This window comes from Schistocerca gregaria, chromosome 3, assembly GCF_023897955.1.
Source record: "Schistocerca gregaria isolate iqSchGreg1 chromosome 3, iqSchGreg1.2, whole genome shotgun sequence".
In the NCBI taxonomy this organism is placed as follows: domain Eukaryota; kingdom Metazoa; phylum Arthropoda; class Insecta; order Orthoptera; family Acrididae; genus Schistocerca; species Schistocerca gregaria.
Window position 1 is genome coordinate 953,606,580 of NC_064922.1, and position 18,889 is coordinate 953,625,468.

At 42.2% G+C, this 18,889-nt stretch overlaps 1 protein-coding gene across 1 annotated transcript in view; it reads left to right on the top strand.

Annotated features, from left to right (window-relative positions):
- The window catches only part of LOC126355927 (DNA-directed RNA polymerase II subunit RPB2), a 92,634-nt gene that overhangs the window by 42,132 nt on the left and 31,613 nt on the right, over positions 1-18,889 (top strand). The window contains exons 10-13 of the mRNA XM_050006489.1: positions 4,785-4,941; positions 8,475-8,632; positions 8,933-9,168; positions 17,616-17,838. Coding sequence (XP_049862446.1) covers positions 4,785-4,941; positions 8,475-8,632; positions 8,933-9,168; positions 17,616-17,838 — 774 coding nt within the window. The remainder of the gene's footprint in view (positions 1-4,784; positions 4,942-8,474; positions 8,633-8,932; positions 9,169-17,615; positions 17,839-18,889) is intronic.

Here is an 18,889-nt window from a genome sequence, read left to right on the forward strand (position 1 = left end):
AGAAATTTTCTTTTATTAATCCGTTCTGCTGAGGCAGTCAATATATTTAAAACTAAGTTTATAATTCCACACTATTGGCTAGTTTAAACTGTTCGCTGCATTTCAAGTGCATGTTATCATTTTGTAGCATGTATCATAAATAACCAAACATGAGATAACATAGTACTGGTGTTCCCGAAAATCACAATGAATAGCTTAATATCAGGTGGAGGCCTACTTCATTGGGAATCTGGACATACAAATGTGCACATTTTAGTATGTGTCACGAAATTCCGATGCTCTTGGAGACATCCTCTGATGTCTTGTTTCTTTTATGACATAATGTAAGATCTTTCAATGTTTTACGCGTACGAACATACGGGCATCCTACGTCATTGTAGCTGCCCAAGCACGGTGGCGCCTGTTATCTGGCACTCTAGGGCAACACAGAGCGTTTTCCTCTCATTTAAAAATCAACCTTTTGATGATGAGCCATTTAGAAGAATATGTCGTGTCGTTATTAAAAATTTTACTGTCTCATTTGTGTGATATATCTTAAAGTGTAATACTCGCATAAAAGACCATTATATGTGAAAGCTTAACTTCTCTTGCAGTGTATTAACCTTAGAGACCATATTGTATGCGAAAGCTTTGCTTTTCTTGTAGCAACATTATGTATATTAATTTGAACCATTAACTTTTCCTGTTTGTGTGTTCTCGCTACTTAAAAGTGATGTTGCTAATGGCTGACATCACGTGTCCTAAGCTCTGAATATCCGCTGTAATCGGCTGGTGAGATCATGTGACATGACCTGTGACTGGCTTACACAGGCACATCTCAATCTCGATTTCAGTGCTTTAGAAAGTAACACGCCCTGTTTGGTGGAATTCGAATTTATACTTTTGTAATAAGAAAATATGCAGCGTACATGTTGCTGCACATCAAAGATCTTTCCAAAACATGTTTTCTAAATCACCGGTAAATTCTACGCCCATGTATAAAACCATAACTATTCAAAGGATTCATAAGTTATACAGTTCAGAGAAAAAATATACTGTCAGTTAACAGGGAAAAACTGTTTACACCCGGGAGAAAGTGTACTTTTAACCAGGAAATCTGGGAATTTTTTTTCCTTGTCCACATATACACCCTGAATATTCAACACATCAATGTCAAGTTATTTGTGATAAACCTTGGGATATTACAAACATTTTTAGCAGATGTCTTCAACCCATGAAACTTTGTAAAATTTGTAGTCTGTCATTCACCATTAAACATGTCAAAACACTGTTGTTGATTATTCATACATTACCCACGTGATGCCATGCAGTTTTAACATTTGGTGACGTGAAAAGTGATGCGTAATTTTCTACATAACTCAAGAAATGGGTGTAAAATGTATTTGAGATATTTATGCAGTCACCAGGCTTTTTCTTTTGTATGGCTCCTATTTACTAAATCTGACATTTCATTTTTACTCTTCCACTTTGATGAACACTTAAATATGTGTCAGTCATTTGACGTCACTGCAGGATCAAGGGTTTCTCTATACTTCTCCATGTGTTGTCTTTAGCTGTATGCATCCATATTGCACACTCATATTTCCTAATGTCTTCCACTGTCTACAGTTATATTGCTGCCTCAGTCTGTGCTTCTCTCTTTGAATCTGCGTAGTATTTCCTTGCTTCATGTACCTGCCATTCTCCTGGTTACATGTCCAGTTCACTTCCATTTCATTTCGTTGCAATTGTAATTACACGTTCTACTCCAGTGTTACATTTGTTTACCTTTTTTTATTCTCCATAGTTATTCCAAACAGGTATGTATCCATTGCTTGCTGAGCAAACTTCACTTGTGGAATGGTTTCCATAGCAAAAATCCATTTGCCTCTGCCACAAATCAAAACTAGTTGAAATTTCATTTTCAAATATGTAGAAAACATTGTTTGTAAAACTATACGTAGTTTACAGAAAGTACTGCAGGTCATTCCTACTCTCCTTGATAAGTCAGTTATCACATATTTCTCTTTTGCCTGGTTAAGGATACAGAGACTTCTTGCAGAGCTCTGCAGAGTAATTTTGGTGATATGGAACCCATGTTAATTTTTTCATATGGAATTTAATCTCCTACATAATTATAGGCTGAAAGCAAGGGCATGCAACTTTACTGTGTGGTTAGATGATGCCATTCTCTAAGGAAAAATATTCAGGAAGTAAAATAGTCTTCCACCTCAGTCACTGAGCAAGGACTGTTAGGGAGGATGTTATCAGAAGAAACAAAACTGGTATTCTAGGTGTTAGATCCCTTAATCAGGTAAGTAGCTTAGTGGTAATGCAGGAATAGCTTCAGTAATGAATAAGAAATTAGGAATGACAGTACGCTTCTGTTAACAGTGTAGTGGGTGTTTCTTTTATAGCCAAGGTAAAACATGGTGCCAATGTTCAGCACGGTAGTACAAATTTATATGCCTACTAGCTCTGCAGATGAAGAGATTGAAAGAATGTGTGGCGAGTTGGAAGAAATTACTCAGGTTGTTAAGGGAGAACAAAATCTCTGATGGAAGACAGGAATTGTATAGTGGAAAAAGGAAAGGAAGGAAAAATAGGGTACAGGTGGGGCAAAGAATGAAGGAGGTACTGCCTTGTAGAATTTTTCACAGAATGTAAGTTAATCATTGCTAGCACTTAATTTAAAAATCGTGAAAGAAGGTAGTATATATGGAAGAGACCTGGAGACATCAGAAGATTTCAGGTTTATTATATAATGCTAAGACAGATTTCAGAACCAGATTGTAAACTGGAAGACATTCCCGGAGACATATGTTTACTCTGACCAAATTTATTAGTTATGAACTGTAGATTAAAACTGAAGAGATTGCAAAAAGGGTAGAATATTAAGAAGGTGGGACCTAAATAATTTGAAACAACCAGAGAGCGTCGAGTTTCCAATGGATGTTAGGTAACAGTTTACCACTAAGGGGAAAGGATGCAGGACAAATGGATAACTTTGAGAGTTGAAACAGTGAAGGCAAAAGAGGATCGGTAAGTTAAGGTACGGCTAGTAGAAATAGTGGGATATCACTGGAGATACTGATTGTAATTGATGAAAAGAAAAAATATAAAAATTCAGTCAGTGAAACAAGCAAAAGGAAATCCAGGCATCTCAATGAGGCTGGCAGAAAATGTAAACACAACAGAGGGAAGGAAATACTGTACTAACCTGACTATATCAATTGTTGAAAGTGACCACTGCTCATCTCTTGGCTCTTTTGGGCCCTGGTCAGCAAGTTGTTCAAGGCAGACCAAGCTGGACTGCTGGAATTGCTGCAATCTCATTCAAAATGTTCTGCCGCAGTTCTTGAAGACTGAGGGGGCTGTTGTGATACACCTCAGGCTTGGGGGCTCCTCCCACACAAAGTAATGGCACATTGAAAGCACAGGTGACTTGGGTGGCGAGCTAGGTCTGCAGGCAGACTGACCTCTGCTAACGACTGTCAGGCATGAAGTGAGTGTAAAAGTGCTCAAAGGTTGAGCAGGCTGTATGTACAGTTATTCCATCCTGTTTAAAGTAACTGTAGGTCTTTTCCTTCTCTGTTAATGCTGCACAAACGGTTTCAAAATGTTGGCAATTTAACGCACCAAAACAGCATCTGATGAAAAATGATTTGACCAATAATGCAGTGTGCAGACACTGCACATCAAACCCCAACCTTCTGATCATGTAGTGGCATTTTGTGGAAGTTCGTGGATTCTCTGCTGCCTCAAACCTGTGATTCTGAGAGTTGACATAACCACTCAGGTGAAAACAAGGCTTCATCAGATGTAAAGAACAGATCCATGTCCACTCTCTGGACTGAAGACAATGACAACAACAACGTTTGTTGATGATTTTGTAACACTGTCAAACAGCAAAGTAGTTGAAAAGAATGACTGTGAAAGATATAAGATGAAAATCTGCAAAAGCTTAAAAAGGCAGTGTAATGCACGCAAATTGAATTAGGTGATGCTGAGGGAAATAGATTTGAAAATGACAGTATAATAGATGAGTTTTGCTATTGGTGCAGAAAAAGAACTATAGTTGCCTTAGATATAACATGAAAGGAAGACTGGCAATAGTGATGAAAGAATTTCAAAAAGAGGAATTTGTTACTATCTAATACAAAATTAAGTGCTAGGAAGTCTCTTCTGGATGTATTTGTTGTGGAAAGTAGCTTTGTATGGTAGTAAAATATGTATGAAATGCTGTTGAGACAGGAGGAGAATAGAATCATTGGAAATTTGGTGCTCTAGAGGAATGTTGAAGGTTATTTGGGTAGCTCGGGCAAGTAATGTGGTGGTGCTGGATAAACTGGGGAGAAAAGGAACTTACAATGTCATTTGATTAAAATAAGGGATCAGTTGAAAGACCACATTCTGAGATATCAAGGAATCATCAGTTTAGTATTGGAGGGAAGGGAAGTGGGGGGAGGGGCAGAGGGTAAAAATTGTAGAGGGAGACCAAGAGATGAATATAGTAAGCAGGTTCAGATGAATATCAGTTGAAGCTGTACAAAGACGACGAGGCTTCCACAGGATACAATAGCTTGGAGAACTGTATCAAACCAGTCTTTGGATTAAAGAAGTGGAGGAGGAAGAGGAAGTATCAGGCTTTGGCATGTGTAATAGATGAGAAAGGGTTATAAAACATAATGACATAGTGATGGTTTTTTGTTGTCTTATAAATTTTATATGTTTATCAGTGTCAATTATTATTTGTCTACTGAAAATATTAAAAAATCCTATATAAGATTCTCTTTCATGACAAGGTGCTGAATAGGCTTACATTTGCGTCAACGCTGTCCCATCTTCGTCGAGTGAACTCGCCTATAGGACGAGATGGCAAACTGGCGAAACCCCGTCAGCTACACAATACTTTATGGGGGATGATTTGTCCAGCAGAGACACCAGAAGGTGCTGCTGTAGGTATGTATATCCTCACAGCTGACAAAGGTGCTATTTGATAGTTTCGTCATTTTAAATAATGAAGATTCTCGTATGCTGTACATTGATGAGTCAAAACATTATGATCACCTGCTTCACAGTTTCTTGGTCTGCCTTTGGAATGGAATACAGCAGTAGTTCTGCATGATGGAATGGATTGATCAATAAATCCTTAGTACGAATCTGTGGGTACCTGGTGCCAGATTTTTACACACAGGTCTTATAGTTCCTTCAAATTGTAAACTTGTGACTTGTGAGTGCGGAGCTGGCACCCTGTATCATCAGAGATTTGTTCCCTAGAGTTCATATCAAGTGAGTTTTGTGGACATAACAGCTTAAGTTACCTGTCATGCCCCTCAAACCACTGTAGAATGTTTCTTACCTTATGACACATAATTATCCTGCTGGAAGATGCCTGCAACAATATTCCTGTAGTCTGTAGCTGTTAAGGTGCTGTAGATTATTATCGCAAATCCCATGCAAGCTCAGGTGAATGTCCCTTGTTGTATAAAACTGCTCCCATTGCCTCAAGTCTGTGGTGCAGTGCATGCTTTGAGATTTCATTTCCATGTGTTTTGCCATAATAATCTGCCCTGTAGCAGTCAGTCACATCAGTGGCTTTCTTATTTTTCAGTCCATTTAATTGGTCAAATTGTTCTTCATTTCTCTGCCCCTCTTATATGTTTCGTTTCCCACAACACAACCAAGTGATTTCATTCTTGTTGTGGGCAGTGGTTGTAATGCCTTGGCTCATACTTAAATTTTTAACCCGAGTGAATAGACAAATAAGGATGAGTATTCAGATATATTATTAACAATGAATTATGTTTTGATTGTTCTAAAATATTTCATTAATAAATTACTGCCAAACGCTATTATTTCAGAAAACACAAGTTTTATAGAACTGCAACACTTTAAAGATTGTACTTAGGATTCTTCAAACTCGTAATTTGGGTCACTGAAAGACTTTGTACGTATAATTTTTGCAGAGCTAACACACAGCTGTTAAAATTTTCTGCTCTTCGTTGGGCATGAGGAATGCCACTTCATTCTGGAGCAACTAACAGTAGTGTGTGAAGGATCATGTAGACTAGTCAGCATTTGTAGTCAAAGAAGCAGGAAAATTTTTTTCTCCTTCTGCCCACTCCTGGCTGGCCATGACCTTGATTCAGTATCTTGGAGATCTGCAAGTGAAAACATGTTAAGGGAAACATGTTAAATTAACAAATTACATACTTGTTAATAACAGCATATTTCTGCTTCAGACAGCAAAATTTAATTATTTTGTGAGCACACTTTGTGATTACCGAGTGGTATTGAATAATTTTTAAATAGACTACTTAATTTTTTTCTGTAGTGCACCAAGAACTTTTCATGGAGGTGATAAGCAGTAGTTTAATATGATCACATGCCTTGAACCCTCCAGTGTACTGAAGTGTAAATTGATGTTCCTGAATGAAATTAAACATGTTACATATATATTGTATTCTGTTTCAGTTAAATCCTCTGATCGAGAGATGTAGCCAAAATGCTTATCACTATATAAATGAAAGTTTTTATTTCAACACACAGTTAGAAATGTCCAAACCAAGTAAAAAAATCTTGGAGGTTATAGTAAGGGCAGAATAATCCCATAAAGACAACAGCCTTTCTCCTAATACTATCGCTTAGCAGCTTGTGCTTAGGTAAAAGATTGAGGGTCACATATTCATAAGGGAATGATAAAAAGTATTGAAAGTAGCAAATCTGATGTATGGAAGTCAATAATAAATCTAAAATGGTAAAGGAACAGTTTTAGAGATTATGATCATGAAACAGTATGTAGGCACCAAAGCAAGTTCATTGTGTAAGTTCGTTTTTCTATGTTTGTCTCTAAATAACAATCAGTCCTCTGACACACATAATAGACATATTTTTACTTTTGCAACACGTAGTCGCAGTGGTGAGCGTCAAAGCAGTCCTAGTGCAGTTAGGTGTGCACTACACAAGGAAATTATGCTGTTAGAGGAAAAATTTATTGGCAGACCTGGATTAATTCCCAAAACCAGGGGTATGAACAAAGTAGTTAAAGTATCACTAGCCCTGCCTTGACCTGCAAGACAATTAAAGAAATGTAACCACCCGTATACTATTATTAGCTCTGAAACAAACTGTTTACATTCCATTGGGTTCAAAATTTGTCTCACTGAACAACAAACATGTCATATATCATTGCCATGATCTACTTAACTCTCAAACAGAGCACTGTAACATCATCAGAAATATTAGTGAAGAAAATTCTGTAGACCAATGGTCAAAACGAGAAAATCCAAGAGTCACAAAAATCAAACTCATCAGTTGTCATGGAAACGATATTGTTCATTTTGTTTTCAAGAAGCCTCACATCTCTAGTTATTTACATAAGGTTACCATTTAGTAAAAACATCAGTTTATAAATTAGGGTAGTTCATGGAATCATTTCATCAGGAAGCAGCAGTGTCCAGAAACCTTCAGCATTTTTGCTGTTAGCCAGGCTTACCAAGTCCAGGAAAGAGAGTTGTAATTACAAAGTTTACATATGCTCTCCCATAAACTGCAGGAATTATTTACTGTTTATAGCTACTTCTAATGACAAAGGTTTTCCATTAATATGATAATCATTGTGTTGATTAGCACTTTTGCAGTCAGTGGGACCCAACACTCTGAGATGGAAAAAAATGATCAGCTAAATTGCGTCACTGACAGTAGGTTGTTATAAATTAAGAGAGTGGGAGGCTTCTAAAGAACCATATTAGTGGCACCAATCCATAGTGTATGGATTTGCATGCCTGAGTGCCTATTAAATAATATAGTGTTATTCGGTTTGTAGACAGAAGAGTGAAAAATTTTGAATTAGTCACAGCAGTAAAAGAAAAACAATTCAGTTATAAATATTAATGCAGTGTATACTGTCTTTGCTATAACCACTGATTAATTATGCACCATTATGAAATCTTCTGGATGCGTCAAAGATTTTATTTAGCTTAATTACTGCAGTTAAAGTACCTTTTGTATGGACAACGCCGTAGTTTTAAATTGTGTTTGCTAAGTCCACACAGTAAAGAAACTGTGGCATCACAGCTGAAGTATTGATTCGAATTCCATTGATGTATGGATACAGGGGGAATATTTTTAATAGCAGTGTTTTCCTTGCCAAATGTATGTCAGTCATCAGTGACCTTAGTGAATATGGGATATTACATTTGAGCCACATTTCATAATCCTCTGCTGCAGAGGATACAGATTAGTGGCACAGTACGCACTTTATATTTTCTCTTGTATCTGATATAGTTCTTCAGTCAGGAAGAATAGGTGTGTTATTTTTGGCGTGAAATATCCCCCAAGTGGAGATCTATTTCTGATATTCACAACTGTGATTTGCTTACAAAGGTATATTGCATATTCCTGTATTAAGTGCTGTTAGGCCTCTAGTCATCAGAGTCCCTCTATGTAAAAATGGTATTTTATTTTCTTAATTATTTCCTTAAAACTTCCAGGTCTGGTAAAAAATCTGGCGCTGATGGCCTACATATCTGTAGGATCTCAGCCGTCTCCAATATTGGAGTTCTTGGAAGAATGGAGCATGGAAAATTTAGAAGAGATTGCCCCATCTGCAATTGCTGATGCCACAAAGATTTTTGTCAATGGCTGTTGGGTATGTACTAGGAATTTGTTATAGATGGTCATGAGCTACATAGCACTCTTATCTGCAGGGAAAATAATGAAACTTCAAAGATGCTGTAATTATCTTCAGAGTGATCCCTGATTTTGTAGGAATAATACATGTATGGTGTGCTTTTGGGTATTCAGCAAAGTAGTTGCTTCCATTGGAAAGTATGTTGAATCTTCTAAGGAGAATTAAATTCAATATAGCATTGAGTTTTCGAATTTTGTCATTAATATTGTGAATAGTATCATGTTGACAGCACTTAATACTGCTAAATTATATGTATAGGTTGGCATTCATCGTGACCCTGAACAATTAATGGCAACACTGAGGAAACTACGACGGCAGATGGATATCATTGTGAGTGAGGTGTCTATGATCCGTGATATCCGTGACCGAGAAATAAGAATTTACACTGATGCAGGACGAATCTGTAGACCTCTGCTCATTGTCGAAAATGGTACTTTACTCCTAAAGAAGAGACACATTGATAGATTAAAAGAGCGGGACTATGACAACTATGGGTAAGTAGTAACATTCCTCAATTAAATAAGTAATGAGACATTTCTTTTTTATTATTCACTTGGTATCCCTATATACTGTTTCTGTGCACTACTGTTCTACTGTAGGACGATCCATGAACATGGACAGTTCCACAGGTTGGGAAATGGATGGGGATTGCATTGTTGCAGTACACCCATACAAGTGCTTTGCACTTAGTGTAAGGGTGTATACTGAAAATTGTCTCGTTCCTTGTGTAGAATTTGCTTGTCACAACCATCAGCCATGTCAACTCACAAGTGGAATAAAATTTCACTAAACAACCTGCTAGAATAATGTTTAAAGCTCGTATTGGGTATGACATTCCCAGCAGAGCACTCGGAACACTACTCAACACTCATTGGCTGTTGGAGAGTGATTGATGTAGGTGCATTGTTTGTCTAGGACAAATATTCATTAGTAAACATAAGACTTGGGATATGAAATTGCTCATAGATAATTGGATAGCTCATTTGGACTGTTCCTGTTTGTGGCAACACTACTAGTATTGAAGTGAGAGTCACAGTGTTGGGCTGGATTCCATGATTATAATCTGTAACTGGTCGGTACTATTGTATTTGATGTCCTTTCCTCTCCTATAGAGAGAATACGCTGAAGCAGCATGGTGGTCATACTCTGCAAATCACTATGAAATGGATGGAAGAGGGTATTTCTCACTGTACCATGTATTAGGATCTCTTCTTATTCCATTAGCTTATTGAACAACAGTAAAATGACTTTAAATGCATATGTGCATGTAGTAATTAGTCTTATCTCATCTTTGTGAGTCTTTCGGCAGCAAAATGTGGGTTCTGTATATTACAGATTCCTCATTTATCCCTTAGCTTCGCAGATAATTTTTTGTCGGTATATCCCAGACCTTTAGAGAAAAGAGACACACTTGTATGCATATCAATAGCTCAGATGGAAACCCAGTTCTAAGCAAAGAAGGGAAAGCAGAAAGGTGGAAAGAGTATATAGAGGGTCTATACAATGGTGATGTACTTGAGGACAATATTATGGAAATGGAAGAGGATGTAGATGAAGATGAAATGGGAGATATGATACTGCGTAAAGAGTTTGACAGAGCACTGAAAGACATGAGTCGAAACAAGGCCCCCGGAGTAGACAACATTCCATTGGAACTACTCCCGGCCTTGGGAGAGCCAGTCCTGACAAAACTCTACCATCTGGCGAGCAAGATGTATGAAACAGGCGAAATACCCTCAGACTTCAAGAAGAATATAATAATTCCAATTCCAAAGAAAGCAGGTGTTGACAGATGTGACAATTACCGAACTATCAGTTTAATAAGTCACAGCTGCAAAATACTAACGCGAATTCTTTACAGACAAATGGAAAAACTAGTAGAAGCTGACCTCGGGGAAGATCAGTTTGGATTCTGTAGAAATGTTGGAACACTTGAGGCAATACTGCCCCTACGATGTATCTTAGAAAATAGATTAAGGAAAGGCAAACCTACATTTCTAGCATTTGTAGACTTAGAGAAAGCTTTTGACAATGTTGACTGGAATACTCTCTTTCAAATTCTGGAAGTGGCAGGGGTAAAATACAGGGAGCGAAAGGCTATTTACAATTTGTACAGAAACCAGATGGCAGTTATAAGAGTCGAGGGACATGAAAGGGAAGCAGTGGTTGGGAAGGGAGTGAGACAGGGTTGTAGCCTATCCCCGATGTTATTCAATCTGTATATTGACCAAGCAATAAAGGAAACAAAAGAAAAATTCGGAGTAGGTATTAAAATCCAATGAGAAGACATAAAAACTTTGAGGTTCGCCAATGACATTGTAATTCTGTCAGAGACAGCAAAGGACTTGGAAGAGCAGTTAAACGGAATGGATAGTGTCTTGAAAGGAGGATATAATAGGAACATCAACAAAAGCAAAATGAGGATAATGGAATGTAGTCGAATTAAGTCGGGTGATGCTGATGGAATTAGATTAGGAAATGAGACAATTAAAGTAGTAAAGGAGTTTTGCTATTTGGGGAGCAAAATAACTGATGATGGTCGAAGTAGAGAGGATATAAAACGTAGACTGGCAATGGCAAGGAAAGCATTTCTGGAGAAGAGAAATTTGTTAACATCGAGTATAGATTTAAGTGCCAGGAAGACACTTCTGAAAGTACTTGTATGGAGTGTAGCCATGTATGGAAGTGAAATGTGGACGATAAATAGTTTGGACAAGAAGAGAATAGAAGCTTTTGAAATGTAGTGCTACAGAAGAATGCTGAAGATTAGATGGGTAGATCACATAACTAATGAGGAGGTATTGAATAGGACTGGAGAGAAGAGGAGTTTGTGGCACAACTTGACTAGAAGCAGGGATCGGTTGATAGGCCATGTTCTGAAGCATCAAGGGATCATCAATTTAGTATTGGAGGGCAGCATGGAGGGTAAAAATTGTAGAGGGAGATAAAGAGACGAATACACTAAGCAGATTCAAAAGGATGTAGGTTGCAGCAGGTACTGGGAGATGAAGCAGCTTGCACAGGATAGAGTAACATGGAGAGGTGCATCGAACCAGTCTCAGGACTGAAGACAACAACAACAACAACAACATCCCAGGTCAGACCACTGTTGTTAAATAACAATAAAAATTGCAGTCAGCAATTTCAGTGAAACAGTTCAGTTGTTTATGTAAAAGTTTACATTAATACCAAACAAAAATATATTCAAATAAATTTTAAAGCATTCAAATTGAAAACTGCACAAAATGAACATGACAATGCTGATGCTGTGAAAACTCAAATATCTTGCACTCTAAGTTTAACTTTATTTGTTATATGATATGATATGATATGATGATCATGATGATGACACAACACCACCCAGTCATATCGAGGCAGGAAAAATCCCTGACCCTGCCAGGAATCGAACCCGGGACACCGTGCGAGTTTACAATGATGATGTGACTTACCAAACAAAAGCGCTGGCAGGTCGATAGAAACACATACATACACACAAAATTCAAGCTTTCGCAACCGGCGGTTGCTTCGTCAGGAAAGAGGGAAGGAGAGGGAAAGTTGAAAGGATGTGGGTTTTAAGGGAGAGGGTAAGGAGTCATTCCCATCCCGGGAGCGGAAAGACTTGCCTTAGGGGGAAAAAGGATAGGTATACACACACGCGCGCACACACACAAGCAGACATTTGTAAAGGCAAAGAGTTTGGGCAGAGATGTCAGTCGAGGCGGAAGTACAGAGGCAAAGAAGATCTTGAATGGCAGGTGAGGTATGAGCAGCGGCAGCATGAAATTAGTGGAGATTCAGGCCTGGTGGGTAATGGGAAGAAGGATATATTGAAGGGCAAGTTCCCACCTCCGGAGTTCTGAAAGGTTGATGTTAGTGGGAAGTATCCAGATAACTCGGACGGTGCAACACTGTGCCAAGATGTGCTGGCTGTGCACCAAGGCATGTTTAGCCACAGGGTGATCCTCATTCCCAACAAACACTGTCTGCCTGTGTCCATTCATGCGAATGGACAGTTTGTTGCTGGTCATTCCCACATAGAAAGCTTCACAGTTTAGGCAGGTCAGTTGGTAAATCATGGGTGCTTTCACACGTGGCTCTGCCTTTGATCGTGTACACCTTCCGGGTTACAGGACTGGAATAGGTGGTGGTGGGAGGGCGCATGGGACAGGTTTTATACCAGGGGCAGTTACAAGGGTAGGAGCCAGAGGGTAGGGAAGGTGGTTTGGGAATTTCATAGGGATGAACTAAGAGGTTACGAAGGTTAGGTGGACGCCGGAAAGACACTCTTGGTGAAGTGGGAGTATTTAATGAAGGATGGATCTCATTTCAGGGCAGGATTTGAGGAAGTCATATCTGTGCTGGAGAGCCACATCCAGAGTCTGATCCAGTCCTGGAAAGTATCCTGTCACAAGTGGGGCACTTTTGGGGTTCTTCTGTGGGAGGTTCTGGGTTTGAGGGTATGAGGAAGTAGCTCTGGTTATTTGCTTCTGTACCAGGTCGGGAGGGTAGTTGCAGGATGTCCACATCAAATTCACCAACAAGCAACAGTACCTTCATTATGACAGCTGCCACCCATTCATCAAACGGTCCCTTCCCTACTGCCTAGGTCTTCGTGGCAAACGAATCTGCATCAGTCTGGCTGGAATCCTTGAACCATTACACCAACAACCTGAAAACAGCTTTCGCATCCCGCAACTACCCTCCCGACCTGGTACAGAAGCAAATAACCAGAGCTACTTCCTCATCCCCTCAAACCCAGAACCTCCCACAGAAGAACCCCAAAAGTGCCCCACTTGTGACAGGATACTTTCCGGGACGGGATCAGACTCTGAATGTGGGTCTCCAGCAGGGATATGACTTCCTCAAATCCTGCCCTGAAATGAGATCCATCCTTCATGAAATCCTCCCCACTCCACCAAGAGTGTCTTTCCGCCGTCCACCTAACCTTCGTAACCTCTTAGTTCATCCCTATGAAACCCCCAAACCACCTTCCCTACCCTCTGGCTCCTACCCTTGTATCCGCCCCCGGTGTAAAACCTGTCCTATGCACCCTCCCACCACCACCTACTCCAGTCCTGTAACCCGGAAGGTGTACACGATCAAAGGCAGAGCCACGTGTGAAAGCACCCACGTGATTTACCAACTGACCTGCCTAAACTGTGAAGCTTTCTATGTGGGAATGACCAGCAACAAACTGGGCTTTAAATATGTCTGCTTGTGTCTGTATATGGATGTGTTGTTTGTGTGTGTGTGTGTGTGTGTGTGTGTGTGTGTGTGTGTGTGTGTGTGTCCGTCCGCTCCCGGGACCGAAACGATTCCCCACCCCCTCCCCCATATATATACTCCCATAAAACATTTTGAAAAAATTAAAATTGCTGCAGTACTTCATAGGCTTTTAATTATGTTGTAAGGTTTTCTTTGCATTCGCTGGAAATTTTTGTAAAGGATTAGTTAGGTTGGGTTCTTGCAACAATGGCAAATATAATGCACGTTTCTCTTATTTTTAAGTCACAGATGGAGCATATTTTGCATTTTTCCAATCATTCTGCAACAACTTCTGCTCTTTTTTCTGCTACATTCAAAACAGTTACTGGATGTGCGAAGTTTAAGGGGATATGATAGTTGTTGACCCACTTTTTATCTGTGGTGTCTCCAACGAGTTTGCAAACTTCTTCAGAAAATTAAAGCAGCTCACCTAAGTATTCTCTTTGTGGGAATTAGGAAGGACAAACTCATTCACCCAACTTATGTAAAACTTGCAGAAAAATAATGACATATTCCATCGTTGGATGGATCTTTGACGACCCGCAATATTTGTTTTGACCAAATATATTTCTTGCAGAACCTTAGCTAAAGATTAAGTCTCTACACTTCCATCTTCATCACTTTGCTCACTTGTTTCATTCAAGAAATTCAGTGACAGAACAAGTTTGTCTTCACTTTCACACAGTTCCTATTCTGAATTATGTTCACATTTAGTTTTGTTGTCACCATCTGATTCAACATTACGTACTAAACAATCTTCAGACCATTTTAAAACAGTATCCTGAAAGTCATGGTCTGTAACACAAACAGTAGATGAAGACCTGGCTACAGAATCCATAATGCAAAGTCCCAGCTGCAGTCTCTGAGACCACAAGCACGAACGAAACGGTAATAGTACAGACCCATGTCACGTTCAAGTGGCTACTTACAAAGGAAACTGTGACAGTTTTTCTGGGAAGAACAACTAGGCAACGTTATTGTCTCCTATCCCATCGCTTTGCATTAGCAACAAAGTAACAATAAATACTAACGTTCTGCGACACTGCAACTGAGGCGTGAAGGGTTAATACTCATTCTTGAAACGTTGTAACTAAGCTACCCAGTACCGTTGACATCTGTTTACAAATATGTGCTAGTTCAGATTTTTCAGCATTTGTACATTGTGATTCAAACAGACCTATGACCATTTATGTCCCTCTCCTGTGTACGAGGCCATTTCTCTTCAGGTTCCTCAGTGGTTCCTAACTGATCTCCAATCAGAACGAAATTTTGCACAGATGCTCCTTTGTTTTATTCTAAAAGCTGTGCAAGATAGAGCTAAAGATATGTACTCGCATAGCCTGGATGGCATTAAGTGTTTATAGAGTCCACATTGGTTTCCCATCATTTAAGTTGTTAAGACACATGTAGCGACAGGCAGTTTTCCCCTCACTCCATGTGTTAGTGGAGATTTAGTTTAGTTTCAGCTGCGGAAAGTCTCTCTCTCTCTCTCTCTCTCTCTCTCTCTCTCTCTCTCTCTCTCTCTCTCTCTCTCTCCCTGTCTCCCCCTGTCTCCCCCTCCCCCACCCCCTCTCCCTCCCCCTCCCCCACCCCCTCTCCCTCCCCCGCACCCCCTCCCCCTCTCCCGCCCTCCCCATCTCTCTCCCTCCCCATCTCTCTCCCTCCCCATCTCTCTCCCTCCCCATCTCTCTCCCTCCCCATCTCTCTCCCTCCCCATCTCTCTCCCTCCCCATCTCTCTCCCTCCCCCTCCCCATCTCTCTCCCTCCCCCTCCCCATCTCTCTCCCTCCCCCTCCCCATCTCTCTCCCTCCCCCTCCCCATCTCTCTCCCTCCCCCTCCCCATCTCTCTCCCTCCCCCTCCCCATCTCTCTCCCTCCCCCTCCCCATCTCTCTCCCTCCCCCTCCCCATCTCTCTCCCTCCCCCTCCCCATCTCTCTCCCTCCCCCTCCCCATCTCTCTCCCTCCCCCCTCCCCATCTCTCTCCCTCCCCCTCCCCATCTCTCTCCCTCCCCCTCCCCATCTCTCTCCCTCCCCCTCCCCATCTCTCTCCCTCCCCCTCCCCATCTCTCTCCCTCCCCCTCCCCATCTCTCTCCCTCCCCCTCCCCATCTCTCTCCCTCCCCCTCCCCATCTCTCTCCCTCCCCCTCCCCTCTCTCTCCCTCCCCCTCCCCCTCTCTCTCCCTCCCCCTCCCCCTCTCTCTCCCTCCCCCTCCCCCTCTCTCTCCCTCCCCCTCCCCCTCTCTCTCCCTCCCCCTCCCCCTCTCTCTCCCTCCCCCTCCCCCTCTCTCTCCCTCCCCCCTCCCCCTCTCTCTCCCTCCCCCTCCCCTCTCTCTCCCTCCCCTCCCCCTCTCTCTCCCTCCCCCTCCCCCCTCTCTCTCCCTCACCCTCCCCCTCTCTCTCCCTCACCCTCCCCCTCTCTCTCCCTCACCCTCCCCCTCTCTCTCCCTCACCCTCCCCCTCTCTCCCTCCCCCCTCCCCCTCTCTCCCTCCCCCCTCCCTCCCCCCTCTCTCCCTCCCCCTCTCTCCTCCCCCCTCTCTCCCTCCCCCCTCTCTCCCTCCCCCCTCTCTCCCTCCCCCCTCTCTCCCTCCCCCCTCTCTCCCTCCCACCTCTCTCCCTCCCACCTCTCTCCCTCCCACCTCTCTCCCTCCCACCTCTCTCCCTCCCACCTCTCTCCCTCCCACCTCTCTCCCTCCCACCTCTCTCCCTCCCACCTCTCTCCCTCCACCTCCTCTCTCCCTCCCACCTCTCTCCCTCCCACCTCTCTCCCTCCCACCTCTCTCCCCTCCCACCTCTCTCCCTCCCCCCTCTCTCCCTCCCCCCTCTCTCCCTCCCCCCTCTCTCCTCCCCCCTCTCTCCCTCCCCCCTCTCTCCCTCCCCCTCTCTCCTCCCCCCTCTCTCCCTCCCCCCTCTCTCCCTCCCCCCTCTCTCCCTCCCCCCTCTCTCACCTCCCCCTCTCTCACTCCCCCTCTCTCACTCCCCCCTCTCTCACTCCCCCCTCTCTCACTCCCCCCTCTCTCACTCCCCCCTCTCTCACTCCCCCTCCCCCTCTCTCACTCCCCCCTCCCCCCTCTCTCACTCCCCCCTCCCCCCTCTCTCACTCCCCCCCTCCCCCCTCTCTCACTCCCCCCTCCCCCCTCTCTCACTCCCCCCTCCCCCCCTCTCTCACTCCCCCCTCCCCCCTCTCTCACTCCCCCCTCCCCCCTCTCTCACTCCCCCCTCCCCCCCTCTCTCACTCCCCCCTCCCCCCTCTCTCACTCCCCCCTCCCCCCTCTCTCACTCCCCCCCTCCCCCCCTCTCTCACTCCCCCCTCCCCCCTCTCTCACTCCCCCCCCTCCCCCCTCTCTCACTCCCCCCTCCCACCTCTCTCACTCCCCCCCTCCCACCTCTCTCTCCCCCCCTCCACCTCTCTCTGACCCCTCCACCTCCCCCTCTCCCTCACATGACCACTCTCTCTCTGGCTGCCATTGCCATTATTCCTCCTGTATTTTCCACTGTTTCACATATTGAATATGTATTTTTTGTTTCAATAAGTATATATTTTCAATACTTACACTATTTTACCCTTTTGCAAATATATATTTTTACTGCTTTTAATTGCTTGGTATGAAAGTTTATTAAAAGTATTAGATATGATACATAAAAGATTGTTTTAAAAGCTGTTTTTACTGTAATTAGGTGGCAGATGCTTGTTGCTGAGGGTGTGGTTGAATACATTGATACACTTGAAGAAGAAACTGTTATGATTGCAATGTCACTAGATGACTTGCGTCATGACAAATCGTATGCCTACTGTTCAACACACACACATTGTGAAATCCATCCGGCAATGATTCTTGGTGTATGTGCTTCCATCATCCCATTCCCTGACCACAACCAGAGCCCTAGGAACACGTACCAGGTGAGTAAAAGGAATAAATTTAATTTACAGGTTATAAATTTGCAAAATATGTGCAGAGATGCGAAATATCGGTGAATCATACAGATCAAATTTGTTAACTTAAAATATTACCATGCAAGACTTTGTATTATATTTAGTATCACATTTTTTAGTAGAAATAGTAGGCCATATTGTTCCTTTGCGGAAACTGTCAGCCATGTACTTCCATGATTAGTACAAAGTGAATGATGGAGAATAAGTGTTGGTCACATGGGTTGCCATGCTGATGCAAATGATTTGGGGTGAGAGGCAAGTGTTACATAAGAAGCTAAAAGCAGAAATACTCCTCAGAAAGTGGAGCTTGTTGTTTTGAACCCAAAACAAAACAGAATAGTGTGACCACTTGAAATCTGCTGTGTATTGTGTTTGGGGACAGATAAGATGATAGCTGGTAGCCTTTACAGAGTGTACTGTAACCCTCAGTGCCAAATCTTACTGTGATTTTTTTTAATCATCAGTATTATGACTGGTTTGATGTGGTCGACCACTAATTCCTTTCCTGTGCCAACTGCATCCTCTCCAAGTAGCACTTCTATTATTTGCTGAATGTATTCCAATCTCTGGCCTCCTCTACAGTTTTTACTCTCTACAGCTATCTGTGTAGTACCATGGAAATAATTCCGTGAAGCCGAAACAGAAGTCCTGTTAGCCTGTCCCTTCTTCTTGCAGTGTTTCCCATATATTCCTTTCCTCTCTGATTCTGTGGAAAATCACCTCATTCCTTATATTTTCAACCTACCAAATTTTCAGCCTTTGTCTGTAGCAAATCTAAAGTCCTTTGATTCTGTTCTGCGGTTTCCCCAAATCCATGCTTCACTGCCATACAATATTGTGCTCCAAACATAAATTCTCAGCAGTTTCTTCCTGAAATTAAGGCCTATGTTTGATATCAATAGACTTCTCTTCAGCCAGGAATGCCCTTTTTGCCAGTGCTAGTCTGCTTTTGATGGCATCCGTGCTCCGTCCATCACACATTATTTTGCTGCCTAGGTAGCAACAGAATTACTTAACT